At 33.3% G+C, this 15,057-nt stretch overlaps 3 protein-coding genes across 7 annotated transcripts; 1 reads left to right on the top strand and 2 right to left on the bottom strand.

The window, feature by feature from the left end:
- The first annotated feature begins 1,441 nt into the window (after positions 1 to 1,441).
- On the top strand, positions 1,442 to 2,195 carry LOC8266243. The gene is made up of 2 exons (XM_002529870.4): positions 1,442 to 1,784; positions 1,918 to 2,195. Exons 1-2 carry the CDS (start codon positions 1,474 to 1,476, stop codon positions 2,078 to 2,080), a joined length of 474 nt encoding a protein of 157 aa, XP_002529916.2. The 5' UTR covers positions 1,442 to 1,473; the 3' UTR covers positions 2,081 to 2,195.
- A 1,630-nt stretch (positions 2,196 to 3,825) lies between these two features.
- LOC8266242 (pentatricopeptide repeat-containing protein At5g48730, chloroplastic) lies at positions 3,826 to 7,579 on the bottom strand. 3 transcript variants are annotated; one of them, XM_048379120.1, is made up of 5 exons: positions 7,065 to 7,579; positions 6,048 to 6,454; positions 5,009 to 5,677; positions 4,563 to 4,680; positions 3,826 to 4,300 (listed from the first exon to the last, which is right to left on the bottom strand). In XM_048379120.1, exons 1-4 carry the CDS (start codon positions 7,482 to 7,484, stop codon positions 4,668 to 4,670), a joined length of 1,509 nt encoding a protein of 502 aa, XP_048235077.1. In that variant the 5' UTR covers positions 7,485 to 7,579; the 3' UTR covers positions 3,826 to 4,300; positions 4,563 to 4,667. The 3 variants fall into 3 exon arrangements, with proteins under 3 accessions (XP_048235077.1, XP_015581301.2, XP_015581300.2); XM_015725815.2 differs by having other exon boundaries at positions 4,804 to 5,677; XM_015725814.2 differs by having other exon boundaries at positions 4,563 to 5,677.
- A 194-nt stretch (positions 7,580 to 7,773) lies between these two features.
- LOC8266241 (rab3 GTPase-activating protein catalytic subunit) lies at positions 7,774 to 13,833 on the bottom strand. 3 transcript variants are annotated; one of them, XM_002529868.3, is made up of 14 exons: positions 13,533 to 13,828; positions 13,284 to 13,360; positions 12,290 to 12,496; positions 11,998 to 12,095; positions 11,596 to 11,792; positions 11,302 to 11,471; positions 10,505 to 10,849; positions 10,359 to 10,423; positions 9,902 to 9,950; positions 9,656 to 9,803; positions 9,179 to 9,263; positions 8,993 to 9,062; positions 8,399 to 8,539; positions 7,774 to 8,260 (listed from the first exon to the last, which is right to left on the bottom strand). In XM_002529868.3, the coding sequence occupies exons 1-14, from the start codon at positions 13,642 to 13,644 to the stop codon at positions 7,952 to 7,954; spliced, it is 2,073 nt and encodes a 690-aa protein (XP_002529914.1). In that variant the 5' UTR covers positions 13,645 to 13,828; the 3' UTR covers positions 7,774 to 7,951. The 3 variants fall into 3 exon arrangements, with proteins under 3 accessions (XP_002529914.1, XP_048235075.1, XP_048235076.1); XM_048379119.1 differs by having other exon boundaries at positions 7,924 to 8,260; positions 8,379 to 8,539; positions 13,533 to 13,833; XM_048379118.1 differs by lacking the exon at positions 8,399 to 8,539 and having other exon boundaries at positions 13,533 to 13,833.
- Between the last annotated feature and the right edge of the window lie 1,224 nt (positions 13,834 to 15,057).

The raw sequence follows: 15,057 nt of genomic DNA on the forward strand, positions 1-15,057 counted from the left end.
ATATCTCGAAAATCTCCTCGATGCCATTCATCTGACACACCTAGCCCATCACGACGCATTCGTCATAATTATGGCATAAGTGAGTCAGATGACTCTGATGAAGACTACTCAGAACATGGACCCACCAATAAGCGTATTTGGTGAGGATCAGATAAGCACTCACAAAAAGCAAGATGCTCCACTAAGAAGATGCTCTATATTATTGTACTTAAAGTAGATATTTTGGCTTTTTATGTCACATGTTTTTTGACTTTTTATGTCACATGTTTTCTTCTTTATGGAAAGGAATATATTCCTTTCTAATACGCATGCATTAAGCATAGTACTCTTGCCAGGTGGCAAGAGATTGTGGTTTGTAAGTTTATCTTGACGTTTCCCTTCCTCCTATATAAAGGAAGGATCGTCCCTCTTGTAAATCAGGTGGTGCAAGGAATAAACACTTATATTTCTCTTATCTTTCATGGCTTTCTAATTTCTCTCTGTTCTTCTTCTCTATCCTATGGCAATGAATTACGTTGCTATGATCATTTCACATTATAATCCAAAAGGGCTAACTCGACTAACTCGGCTAATCGAGTTTCAAAGAAGCAGGAAGACCCCCATGGCGAGGTGCCTCTTTGGTCTTAGCTTAAAGAAACTCTCTTGCCTTGTGTAAGGATATTCTCCTTGAGTTTACAGCATGAGGATTATAGCCACAATCGATTATCAGAAATTAAGTAAAATAAAGTCAAAAAATACAGTTTTCTAGACATGGGTTTTGCCAACCTATTTTGATCAGTTGCTTTTATCTCATGTAACAGTTGATACAATAAACTAATAAAGAAAGGAAAGGAGGGACATAGCTCAGTTGAAATTCTATATTGCATTCTCTTGATTTTTTTTAAAGTAGCCTTTACTCCTCTATGTTCCTAATTATTTCATCAATAGGTTCAACTGCATTATTTTGTACACTTGCGCCAAACTTAATTAATTTGCCGACCAACTCAATTATTTGATGCAATTATGGACCAAAATTAAGGTTTGTCTAAGTTTGGTGCTCCCATGTATGCACTGTTAACCTCAACAGGAATATTTCTTTTTCCCATAAAACTTTGTTGTGGGGTAGACCAGTATCCCTTTTTTGTAATATTTTTTATGAAAAATACCATAAAATTGTGTATGAAGATCTCAGTAAACAGTGTAAAATTCGTAAAAGTTTCTAAAAATAATATAAAATCTTGATATGGCTATATTAACGTTCATATTTTCTTCTTTTAGGGAAAAAAGAAAAACTTGTGAATCTCAAAATTTGAGCATAAAACAAGAAACACAAGTTATTGCCTTCCTTGCATTGATGTAGCAGAAGCCCTAAAACAATTAGTTATTGCCTTGATGTAGCCCAAGCCCTAAAACAATGGTCCACGGTCCATGAATATACATCAGAAGATATCTGAAGTCCAAAAATATCCAACTCTGCACTAACATTATCTACACATGTTTGCTAACCAATTGGAAAGAAAAAGAAAGAGAGAGCAGAGCATTGCATTCTCAACTTCACTGAAACCTGAAGTACAAATTTTCACCATGAAGTGCATCGTCCATTTTCAGTCTTTATTTCCTTCCCTGCATTCACACCCCAAACAGAAGCTGATGAAAAAACACAAGTGGCTCAACCCTTGTAGCCTGGTTAAACTTGACCAAAGAGTACTATCAGTAAGGACGAATGCAGTCCCTAATCCTCTGATTCTTGCTGAAAGTACTTCTCCGGCTCAAGGTGGTGACATATCCGTGCTCCTTCCAACTGGGTGAGTTAACTTAAGTTGGCCCATCGTCAGTTATCATTAATTTCGTACAGCCTGTGTACTAATTTCTGCTAAATTAATGTTTCGTGGGTTCTTGATTTCTTTCTTTCTTTGTTTCTTGTTTTTTATGTAACAGTGGGTTGCTTCTGTTTGTATATGGGATAGCCAACTTCGTCGTGCCGTTCTTCATCTCCAAATCCTTCGAGTCTGATAAGGAAACTGAAGATTCAGGGCCTGAATATGAGGGTTCGTTTAATGATGAGGCGAGTAAAGCCAAATTACGGACCAAAAAACCTTAAACATATGATTACATAATTAATTACATGTAATGGGTGTCTGTCTGATTTGTATTTCTAAGTCACATGTTCTTCCTTTTTGGAGGATATTACTGGAAAGTAATTTGTCTTCGTTGTACATTCAGAAGCCGTTTGGTACTCTTTCTTGGGACACCTATTTGTAAGTTTTTTTTTTTCAAGTTGTAACTAAAAATTATTTTTTTAATATAAACAGATAAATTGATGCCTTTTTAAAAATATATTTAATAAAAGTAGTTTGTATATAACTCTTTTAAAAAATAAATTTATTAAATTAAAAACATTAAATTTATTTTTTTCCAAACAACATCGTAGTATTCATTTTTTTGAATGTCAGAGAGTTAGAAAAATAATTATTTTTTAAAAGGTAATTTGTGTCAAACAATCATCGCCCGGAAAAGATAAGTTTGTTGCCAATTTCTACATTCAGGAGTTCCGATATTGTTATGATGAACATGGCTAATTCAGTGGTGAAAAGAATAAGAATCTAATTCCATAAACTTTTTATAAATAATTTATATTATTAAATTCTTGAAATTAGATGTTATTAAACTAACTGTAATTAAATTTAATACAATTTATAAGTGAATGCTAAATTATAAAATTATTCTTCATTATACATTTTTCCTCTGTTATCTTTCTTTTCTTTATTTTATTCATTTTTTTCTCTTCATATCTCTCTCTTATCTCTTGATTTTAAATTAATTTATAACTAGATTTTTTATTTATTACACATCACTAAATAAAAAGAAGTTTATTTGCAAACAATTTTTATTAAAATTTCCTTTTGTAAATTAAACAGATTTTTCGTAAAATTTAAATCAAACACAATATTGAAAAAGAAGAAAAAGATTTAGCAATTCACAATTTATTTTGTAACTTGTATCAAGTTTGACATTATCTTAATTGTCATCTAGTTTTCAAGCAACTATGACATTATCTCAAATAAATATCCAAATTATTGACATTCAATAGTCTTTGTAAATTTTGTAGTATGTTATTATTTAATAAATAGACTTGAATAGAACTCATTTCCAAAAAATAGCTAGCTAGCTCAAAAAAAGAGGGCGTACAATCTACTTATACACTATAACAGCTCAGTAACCAAGCGATGTAGGATAATACAACTTCAAAGAAAGAAAATATCCAATCTACTTATACACTATAATAGTTCGGTAACCAATATAAAATGCTTTACACTTAAAGTGCCATGCTTATAAATAGGCTTGGATAAAAACTCATACTTTAAGTGCCTTTACACTTAAAGTGACATGCTTATGGGCCGGGCCCAAACTTATAATTGCAGTGACATGCTAAAGGGCCAGGCCTAAACCCATATGATTGCCGACAAAAGACCAACTCTAATACCAGATAAATGAGCTGATAAAACTCATTCTCAAAAACTAGCTCAAATAAAGAAAGTGTCAAATTCACTTATTTACACTCTAACAGCTTAGTAACCAACCTGTGGGATAAATACAACTTTTAACATTATCCAAGATAACCTTATACAAATAAACCAAAACCGTCAGAGATTTGCACCCCTAAACTACAAGATTAATGTAAACTTTTTCTAAAAGAAAAGGGAATAATAGTAAGAAACAATGCCTTGAAAAAGAATATATACTTGCCTGTAAACAAGTTCCCTTATGTTGCTTTCCATGTCATATCAGGCACAAGGGCTGAGAACATTTTTCTTCTGCCATGGAAAAATTAAGACCGGGTCTAATATGTCATAAAGTAGCAACAACATTGATAATAGATTGTGAAAGTTACGAGTTCCAATTAATTTTAGTAATTGCCATATGTAAAATCCATCATTATTCACAGTTCAGCAAGACAAAACACTAAATTTGATATCTCCTTTGGAAGTACGCTTTCCTGCAAGAAACAGCTTAACCCCTAAAAGAAAGGTGAAATTATGTATCATGACTACACAACTGTCCAATTCTTCTTTGGAAACAAGTATAACTTGCCAGCAAAGAAACTTGAGAATGTTCGGCCTGGCGAGATCTCTGAATTTCTCTCATCTTCTAACGAAACTTTTCTGAAGTTTCTGTCTTTGCTGCCAAAGTTCAGGCCAAGCTTCTTGAACCTACGTATTTCTTGGTCCACCAGGGAGTAGTAGTGGTTTCTTTCATCTGCTTTACTGACTTCAGGGCTTCCTCTGGATTGAGGAAGTGTTTTGTATATTATCTCTATCACCTAAACCAAAACATGATGCATTATAATATCAGTAATAGAAACAAAAAGCAAACTTTTTAAGAAAAAAGAAAAAGAAGAAACATGTTGCATATGGTTATAATGCATGCACATATATGTGCTCTATTGATGCTGCTCCCCTATGGAGAAAGGATATCATTAGGAACTATATAATGCCACTGCATTTTCAACAGCACTGAAATGAAAAATTGTTAGCTAAATCTGCAAGTAGATATTTTATCACTTCTAGGGCGAGATAAGCTACCTGGCAGGGATTATTCACTTTTCTCACTCCAGCTGCTTCCTTGACAAATGAAGACAATTTAGTCACTCATTAAACAGCTTTGGCACATCATAGTCACTGGAGGGTTTAGCCTTGCCCACTATATAGAGCATTTAACATCATTAGCACCATAAATAGCTGGATGTCAATTGATTGAGAAATTGCAGTTAAACATATCTGAGTAACCAGTTATATTACTGCGGTCAATCATATAAGAGACTACCTTATCTGTTCTTTTAACCTTTTCACTTAATTGTTATTAGCATAGACCTCCATCATGTGCAAAAATCAAATTGCAGGATAAAAGGTTCACAAGAGCATTATATAATTAAACAATATCACCGATAAAAGCTTCAGGTAATATGAACTGTAGAAGTTTTCATTAAAAGTCAGGCTTCTTCCTATGCAATTGAGGCCCTTCAACTGACCCTACAAGATCTTGGAGCTCCTTCACGTGTTTGGTCATCCCTTTGCTTGAATAAGCTTTAATCATGGTTCTGTATGTAATTTTATCAGGCCTATATCCCTTCTGTTCCATCAGAATAAGAACTCCCTTCATCTCTGCGAAGCAACCCATTCTCCCATAGGCATCCACCAAACAATTGAAAAATACAGTATCCAATGTTATATCTGAGTTCTCAATAAAGCGCAATACCCCTTCAATTTTTTCAGGTTTCTCAGCTTGCCCATAAGCTCGCACAAGAGAGCAAAGTGTAACACAGCTTGGTTTGATCCTCTCTGACCGCATTAGCCTAAACAAATATTCCATCTGTTTCAAATCCCCAGCCCTCCCAAATGCATCTATCACTATATTGTAGGTTATAATTGTCCATGAGTAATGGTATTTCTGCATGTATTCCATCACTGCACTCATTTTCTTGTAATCTCCAGCTTTTCCATAGGAATCCAGGAGAACATTGAAGGTCATAATGCTGGGTTCAATCCCTGCGCCCTGAAACTTCTCATAACACTTCTCCATCGTTTCGATTTGTCCGCTGATGCCAAAGGCTCTTAATGTGGAGTTCATGGTCCAAACATCAGGCTCACAGTTCTGCTGGCTGAGCATCTTCACCAAAGTTGCTTCCATTTCTTCAAACCTTTTAGTATATAGAAATGATGAGTTATATCTTTGCAATTGAATACTAAAGTCGTGCTCCATCTGGTTGCCAGGAACAGGAGAACTCAATCTTTTTCCAAATTGGTTAGGTGAAGAAATTGCATAATGGAGAAAAAGAAAATAAAAACAGCAGCCGTAGTCAAATTCAATATGATGGTTAATGAAAGCAAAATTGATGGCTGCAAATTGATTGCCTCACCTAAAATTAACTGCATTATGCACTCCTCCTTTATACTATCTATGGACTAGGTTGCAACAAAATTAATATCCAGTAACTTTTTTTTTCATCATATTACCAGCAACCAGATGGGGCACGAAAAGTATTAAAATTGGATAAGTTAACAAGTTACATTTTTGCTTTTCCATACGCATCAATGAGGGTATTATATGTGATTGTGTTGGGACTAATTCCCAAAGACTCCATATTAGAAAGAAGCGTCTTTGCTTTGTCGAAGGCAAAAACTTGAACACATGACTTTATGAGGATCGAGTAAGTATGGACATCAGGCTGGCAGTCAGGATTACTCTTCATTTCCTCCAGTAAAGAAAATGCTTTATCAAGAAGACCACTCCTACCGTAAGCAGATAATAAAGCAGTATATGATTCATGACTCACATCACAACCTTCATGAATCATAGCTTGAAAGAGCTCATGAGCTTTCTCAGGTTGCTTACACTTTCCAAGCATGACAATTAGCTTGATATACATACCAGAATAGGGCCTGTACCATATCTGCTCCCGGAGTAGTTCAAAAACCTGAATATAAATAACAAACAAGCCTCACACTTCATTCAGATTTTTGTTCATAAAGAAGCATAAATCAATAAGAGGAAAATTGTAGTACAAGGAACCGAATAAAATTCTCAAATTATTAGTGTTAAAAAAAAAATCTCAAATTAGTTGTACCATAAACAAGCATATCTATTGTTCATGTCCCAAATAAACATGTATTCCAAGAACGGCATAACAACCAAAAATTAAAATTTGAGCATAAGATATGTGTTCTTTGTGTCACCGAAAGTGAAAAACACATTTTAACAGTCTGTTTCACACTTTTTTCTGCACCCAAACAGAAAAATTTCAAGGAAATAAAAGCCACTTCAAAAGAAGAAGAAAAAAACAGTATTAATACATTTTGAAAGTCCAAATATGCCAGAATTCGGTTCATTCCAAAACAAGGTTTGTTTAAGCTGAAAGAATTGAATTCTAGCTAACTATTGCCACTCCAAACATGAGATTTGAATAAATAGAATTCAATTGAATTGCACTCCTGCCTTTTCCTCTTAAAGAGAAAATGAAATCATGCAAAGAAAAAAAAAAGCGAAAAGCAGACTGAAACTGGAAAAAAGAAAACAAAGAAACAAACCTTGAGAGCAGACTCCCAACGCAAAGCGGTAATGCGTTCGTGAAGAGCTTCGAGAACAGTCCGTGGGAGCAATTTCTTAGAATTAGTAGGCCCTCTCTTTTTTTCAATTATAGCTTTTGTTGCTTCTCTTCTAAGAATCACCGATATCGCTTTCCTCGATGCGATTTTCCTATCCATTTCCTCTTTTCCCTCTTTCTCTTCTTTTTTCTTCACTATTTCCCAGTCCATTCTCTCTCTCTTCCATTTTTTACCTCCCTCTGTCACTACTCCTGCACTATTACCATGAAAAACAAGCGAGACTGATTTCGGTTCGGCTCTATGTTCGGAAACCGATGCTGATATTCTATGTGACGAATTTTGGGTTTTCCGTCGGTTCAATGGCTGCCGGAATGGATACGTCGAGCTGGAGAGTGTAGCCATGGAAATTTTCTTGTTATTTTCTTTTCCTTTTTTCTTTTTGCCTTTTGAACAGTTAAGAGTCTATAGACCAAACGCTGAAAAAATAATATCAATTAACAAGATAAATAGCATGTGCACAATGATGGGCCGGAATAGGCCCATCAAACTAATTATAACTGAATGTCCAAAGGGTTTTTCTTTAAGAATTTTTTAAATTAAATTAAAATATTTGAACTCCTCCCGTTATTAAAAAAAATAGCAAATTTGACAATTATATAAATGAAACGGGTAATGTCCACATGAACTCCAATTTATCAAGACAAAATGCTATATTTTCATTTCTCTATTTTCTTTTGAGATTAGAAATGGAATGTATTCCAAAATAATTTTACAATTTCCTGCAAGATACAGCTTCACCACAAAAGAGAGGAGAGCGGAGAGAAAAAAAAGAAAAGAAAAAGAAAAGAAAAAAAGAATATGTATTATGTTTAAACAAGTGTCCACTCATTATCATCTGGACACGAAGTTTTGTCACCTAGGGATGGAGTCTCAGGCCTGGGAGGCTTCTTTGAAAACAAGGATGATTTACCATCAAAGAAGTTAGAAAATGGTTGGCCAGGTGACATCTCTGAGTTATCATCTCTTGATGATGGTTTTCTCAGGTTCCTGTCTTTGCTGCCAAAGTTCAGGCCAAGCTTCTTGAACAGACGTCTGGGTTCACCGGCCGTCGTCGTGGTTTCTTCTGCCCTTAGGACTTCTTCTGGATTCAGTAGTATTTTCTCCACCGTTTCATATACCTAACCAAAACATTATGCATACAATAAGCTGTAATTGTTCATAAAATCATAATGCATATGTTCTTTGTGCAGTATAAGCATAGGCAAAAAGATTACGTGCTTGTAACTACCCAATCACCTCTGAATGGTCACCCCTACCTGGCAGATATCATCCACTTTCTCACTCCAGCTGTTTCCTTGACAAGTTAAGACAATGTAGTCTTTGCACTCACTAAATAGCTTTGATGCATCACTGCTGCCAGACAGTTTAGCCTCCGCCATTACAAATCCTAAACCGAGCTGAATTTCATAAAATTGAACACCATGAGCACCATATGTTGAATGATTGAGCACTTTCTATCATGTTTTACCACCAGTTTATCATCAAATCATGTAAAAGGAAGAATAACTTCATGTTTTTCTTCTCTTCTCAAATGTTCTCCATTTTATTTGAAGTTTTATGCGTGCTAATATGAAATTGCAGGGTACTAAAATTGCCTAAGTAGCATAATGTCGAAAAGGATTGAAGAAGGATGAACTGATGAAGATTGACAACAATAACTTCTGATGATATTTCATAATAAGTTTAATCCACCTCACTTTATACAGCAACTACTCTTGGACAGACCTAAGGTTCTAAAGATAAACTATCTATATTTTTCGATAGTACAACAGTAGACGAACCATAATGGATATGATATATGTGACATGTATCATACCACCTGCATAATATAACTCATTTAGACAACTTACCAAGGAAATAAACAGTTGTTCAAACAGCTCAGAAGGGGGAAGGTCCTCTAAGTCGTGTAGAATACCTTCGCTGCAAAATCAAAGCACCATGCTCTTTTTTTTATAATTCACATATATTAAGCTCACCGACTATGATTCGGAATGGTAAATACATATGAGTATATATGACATGCATATAAAACTTACACCGCCAAGTCCTCATCATATAGGGGAGCCTGTTTAACTGCCGGTACTGCTTTGGATGTTTCCCACAGTTCCCGCCACAAATTACCTACCATCAAAGTAAATTACTTATCAGCAGAAAAGGATAATATCACTCCCAATAAGTTGAATTCAAGAAAATTTTAAGCCCTTATTTTTGGAAAAACAGATTATGTAAAGCATATGCATATAAGATACGAATTAAATAAAAAAAGATTGTGATTCCAATGGATAAAAATATTCTGCCTCACCCAGAGACACATCACGCAAATTAGAACATGCAGGAAATATACTTTAGAAAGAAAAAAAGTCACTAGCAAATATTTATTTTTTCAGTAATTTGTGCCAGGCAAAGGAAAAAAAATCCATCAATAAAGTCTAGTAAACCTACATCAATAGATGGTGAATTGGTTATGCAATTCAGTAATTTATTAAGCAAAGACAATAGGACAAAGGCCAGACCTTCCTTTTGCATTCGACTGCTTAGCTGACCTCTTGTAGAAGATGAATCGCTTCCATCAAAAAATTCATTAACCTCACCACTTTCTGTCCAGTCCGGTGGAGAGTGCCATCTTACAAAGTCTTCCAGTATACAACCAGGATTTGCAGCCTAACACATATTATTAAATACAGACAAGTTACATTTGTATGCAAATCCATGATGATCAATAAGATAGACAAACTGCCCAATTAAAGAAGAAAAAGTACCTTGAAAGCCTGCATGTCAGATAGGAGTTGAGAACATCCAGCACCAACACTGATGATAAGAAATAATATAATATGTTATCTCCCACGTCATCACTTAGCTACAGATGAACAGGTTTCGAATCTCAAAAACAAAATCACCCGTAAGGCCACAACAATGAGATTCTTATGGTGCACGCAGAGAAAGATGCTTCTTCACAAATTATCTAATCTATAGCCAATCGCATATATGATACAACATAAATCAAGCATAGCCAAGAAAGTTTAATTGCTAGCATTTGTTAATCCATTTCATGGTTCTTGAAGAATGTGAACGCATCTCAAACCTAAAAACTTTAGAAACAAGGAAGATATCATGAAAAGGATAAATATAAGAGAACTTTGAAGAAATTATCAAAGATGACTGCTTGAATCTGAAAATAATTTATCAAGACAAATGAGAAATACTTGATAAACTAACCTCCCAGTACGGAGCACAAACTCCTCATTTTCTTTGATGAGATCTTCAGTAAGCAAAGGCCCTTCCTAAAAACATAGACGCAGATAGATCAGGATAACAAGAGTTTATCTGCATAGCTATCTTATACCACAATTCACTAGCCATACCTGTGTAATTGGAGAGTATATCGGTTCACCAGTTCCCAACATGGTTAAATTGTCAGCTTGGTGATCAGCACCCAATCGAAGGACAAGTTCCCCATTGCATAATCTAGCATACAAGATACCACTTGAACTGACATTCTCTTTAGAGATAGCTGGCTCTTTAGAAACTGAACTGGCATCCCTCATTACTGATTCTAGTGATTCAGTAGCAAGAATGTGACGCTGTTTCCTTGATACACAGCAATTGATAACCTGAAACTGCTGGTATAATAGACAGGAGTTTAGATCTGGAAGATCATCCAAAGGAATGCCGGGTATATGTAGCTCTTCAGACCAAAGTCGTCTCAGCTGCATGCAATATGAATTCAAGCCTACTTGTTAGGAAAAGATAAAGATGAAGTATCATTAATGCATGAAATTCAAAGAATAAAAGGCAAAGGGTTCAATAGTATTTATAATTCAGATAAAACTATTTCATTATTTAAAAAAGAAAAAGAAAGAAGGAAAAGAAAACTGAGCAATAAAAGTAGATCACTCTAAGATGCAGTTACTAGTAAAATGGTCAGAAAGTTGCCTATAAGTGGTGCAAATGGTGAATTAGGGAAATATATTCACTTCTGCAGTTTGTTGTCAAAAAAATTTCCCTAGAGATATATTATCACTTACAGACTTCATCAAGAGAAACATGTATTTAACATAAACCATTTATTCAAATGTAGCATAAAGAGCAGAACAATCCTAAGCAATTTATCCCTTCAGCATATTACTCTCATTTTAATTAAGATGCAGAAGCTACTTACTTCAGCCACAATTTTGCACCATAACAATGCCATTTTCCGCAGGGTTTTAAAGCTTCCAATTACTTCAGATATCTTAACAAGCAAGCTTTCAGGAGGAGAACCATGAATATCTCTAGGCAAAGATGATGCTTCCAAACCGTAGTTGATGTTCCTTCTGAGAAACTTTCCCTCTGCGAATCTCTTGCAGATATTTACAATGGAAGTGAAAGATCATAACAAGATAGTGCAAATTAACCAAGATGAGAAGTTATTTGCAAAAAATACTCTCTAAATGTCGCCTAATCATGAATCTACCTGCATCAAATAGAGAATGTATCAAGGACAAAACTTTCTCATCATCGCCACCAAACTCAGATGCAAGCTTATCCTCCTTGTCACGAAGCACTAATGACTTCATCGCAGCAAGGCTCAAGCTCGCCCTCTCCAATATAGGTGAAGAGCTTCCAGACGATGCCAAAAGATCTTTCAATGACTTGTGCTTCTTTCCAGCACTAGAATAAAAATCCGGGAAAAAGGAGAGAGAGAGAGAGAGAGCAATTATAAACACCATATACAAATTGGAAAGTGATATCTCATTACAGAGCTATCTTATTAAAAGGCAGCATGTTCCCACTGAGGGAACTAATTGTTTAAGGTTAAAAAGAACATTTTAAAAGAAATAAAGCTAAAAGCTAAAATGTCAAGAACAATACTTACTCAATGGCTATAGCCAACTGCTTCATGACAGATGTTGAAGGAATGTTATCTGGATTGGTGGCATATAATCTTTCAGCTATGAAGGACACTTGTGAACCCTATAAAATACTAATCCATCATAAGCAACAAGAATCCCACCATTTATTTAAGCCAACATTGAGACAAGCAAACAAAAATAGAAAACTAAATCATCCACCTATTGCAAGCAATTTTAATTCATCTACCACACATAACAGACCATTGCAATTGACATGTAAGAATGTAAATACTTAAGTATATACCAGTTCATTACCTTTGCCTCAGCATCATTTTTCATGTTCAATAAATAAAGATTTTCATCATAGAATGGAGCAGCCATTGTTGGATTTTCAACTCTCTCTGACTGATTTTCAGCTCCTCCTCTCTTTCCTATTCTTATGTTCTTGAACCTATCTTGCCACTCCTGCTTTGTTACTATATTTGAAGGTCTCCATTTCAGATGCCTCCCTTCATTGTTACTCTGCATTGTCCCAGTAGTTTTTTTTTTTAAAAATTTTGTGTGCCTATGTCAATCACAGGCCAAATAAACAGAGAGAATAGCAAATACAAGTAACCATATCAGACCATGACTTAAAAGTTTATTTCTGATCAGTTTCATAATGCTTGGAAAGTCTGAATATGCATGAATTGAGTTCACTTAAATTCCATTTAGTCATTCTTTTGTCTGGAAAGGTTATAGTTGCAAGAATTCAATCATTTCCACTTTAAATAAATAAGGAACTATGAATGAAGGGATTTTATAAGAAATGAAACCATGCGAAAAGCGACATGCTTCTGCATGAATTCAATTGAATTCTTGCATATAATTTAATCCACACACTGCACTCAGTTGCCAAGAATGAAAATCAAAGGAAAACAATCTCTTACACAACTAATCCAACTTAATTCGTCCCTAATAAATTAACACTGTGTTTGGAAACTCTAAAAATTCATTTAATATTTGGTCAATTTTCATGTTTGGAAAGCATATAGTTGCTACAATTCAATTCTTTCAACTTAAGACTAAATTAGTAAATAAATAAGACTTTGAAAGAAATAAAGTCATGCCAATTGTGAAAATTGACATGATTTTTCAAGAATTCAATCCAATTGAATTATTGCACTTGATTTATTCCAAACAATATCAGTTTTTCTAAAAAAAATACTTTTAATGACGAAAAGAATAAATTTTTTAACCTACATTTCCTATCAAAATAAAAATGAAATCAAATCAAATCAAAATGAATTACACCAATAAGCCCACGTACCTTTGACTCGCCTTCATTTTTAACACTCTCGTCTTCTAAATGCTTTCTTGATTCCCTCGGCGATTGCTTATCAGAATCTTTCTCCGATATAACAGAATATCAAGAATATCAGATAATTCAAATAACAAAAGAAAAAACTGAAAATAGTATAAACATATAAATGACAAAAAAATTAAAGAGAAAGTCAAAAATAGCGATAGATAAAAAAGATAAACAGGAAACTAAAATAAAATAAAATAATCTAAGGACCTGCTCGATCGGATATAAAGTCGGATTTAATATCTGTGAAAACCCGCTCCGCTTTAGCAGCAGCTGAATGGAAGGCTGTCCTTGCTTTTGATACAAAAGACGGAGCCTCCATATCATGCGCCGAGTGTGGTAGGTTGATAATTCACAGGTATTATTAGGGATCGAGAGAGATGAGAGACAGAAATGTTGGCATGTTTTTAGGGAATGAGAAGGGAAGGAAGAAGAGAGAGTGATATCAGAGCACAAGGTAAGAGTCTTAACTAGTTCATTTTTTTTGAAACAACTTGCTCTTTGTTTTTTTCTTTTCTTTTCTCCCTTCATTTTATTTGAATTTTTTTTTCTTCATTTAATAAAATCTTAATTACTCATTATTACATTTTAGGATAAATGTACAAACTCAATCTAATTACTATATACTTCATGCTATAACCTCTTAGTAGTTGTTTTTGGCAAAATATTTAATAGATTTAATTATAAAAAAAAAACTAAATTAGACTAAATTATTTTTATATAAATATTATAAAATTTATTATATATATTCCAGTATAATAATAAAATTAAAAAAAAACTGTGTTGCATTTATTATATATATTTTCAAGGATAATGATAAAATTGGAAAAAAAATTATGTTACATTGAAAACGTTTATAAGTGAAGATAATTGAAATTTTTTATTTGAAATTAAAACAGTTTGGTATGAAATCATTAAAAAAAAAAAGTAATAATAATGTGTTGAAAAATGTATAAAAGATTAATTAAAATCCACCTAAATCAAGTCGTAATAGTTATTCTAAAATTCCATTTAATTAGAAATCTCAAAACTAAATTTGATTTGACAAAATATTTTTTCTAAAATTATAAAATAGTTAAATCCGATTAAACTCAACTTAATTAATTAAATAGTTTTTAAAAATATTAAAAGATAATCTAAAAGTATGTTTAATTAAATTTAAAATTTGATGAAGCTTAAATGAATTTAATTCATCTATTACAAATGTAAAAAGAAAATAGTAAAATTCTATCACGCATGTAAATCTAATATTAAAAAGTTCGCAAATAGTTTCAATTAAGTTAAACTTAATTTAACTTCAATTTTAAATATTTACACTAATAATTAGATATAATTGTATTTTTATAAAATAAAATGGATGCTTATATGTTTAAAACTGAACAAATTTTGATGAATATAATAAATTTACAAAACTTAATTTCGAATTTTTGCCATCAAATGTTTAAATGAATATTATCATCTTTGGAGTGATATTTAAACAAATGATAAATGCAGTAGATTTTGTGACCCTTTGGTTCTTTTTTATAATTAGAAGAATGTTAATCATTATCCAAAAAGATTGTATTAAAGTTAAACCGAAATTTGATGCAACTATCAATAACGACCATAGCTTTTAGGGGCATGGGATTCATAAAATGTCATCAACTTTTTATACTTTCAATGCAAACATGCACATAAAATGTCACAATCTAATGGTGAGAAAAACTGAGGAATCTTTGGAGGATACTCCAAAGTT

Source organism: Ricinus communis, chromosome 9 (assembly GCF_019578655.1).
Source record: "Ricinus communis isolate WT05 ecotype wild-type chromosome 9, ASM1957865v1, whole genome shotgun sequence".
NCBI lineage: Eukaryota > Viridiplantae > Streptophyta > Magnoliopsida > Malpighiales > Euphorbiaceae > Ricinus > Ricinus communis.

Coding starts and splice junctions, on each gene's coding strand:
- LOC8266241 (XM_002529868.3), bottom strand. CDS start 13,644: ATGGAGGCTCCGTCTTTTGTATCAAAAGCAAGGACAGCCTTCCATTCA. Junction 11,793..11,997: donor CAGTTGGCTATAGCCATTGA/GTAAGTATTGTT, acceptor TTTTTATTCTAG/TGCTGGAAAGAAGCACAAGT. Junction 10,424..10,504: donor TATACTCTCCAATTACACAG/GTATGGCTAGTG, acceptor CTATGTTTTTAG/GAAGGGCCTTTGCTTACTGA.
- LOC8266242 (XM_015725815.2), bottom strand. CDS start 7,484: ATGGCTACACTCTCCAGCTCGACGTATCCATTCCGGCAGCCATTGAAC. Junction 6,455..7,064: donor GTTGGGAGTCTGCTCTCAAG/GTTTGTTTCTTT, acceptor ATTTATATTCAG/GTTTTTGAACTACTCCGGGA. Junction 5,678..6,047: donor GCGTATGGAAAAGCAAAAAT/GTAACTTGTTAA, acceptor ATATACTAAAAG/GTTTGAAGAAATGGAAGCAA.
- LOC8266243 (XM_002529870.4), top strand. CDS start 1,474: ATGTTTGCTAACCAATTGGAAAGAAAAAGAAAGAGAGAGCAGAGCATT. Junction 1,785..1,917: donor TCCGTGCTCCTTCCAACTGG/GTGAGTTAACTT, acceptor TTTATGTAACAG/TGGGTTGCTTCTGTTTGTAT.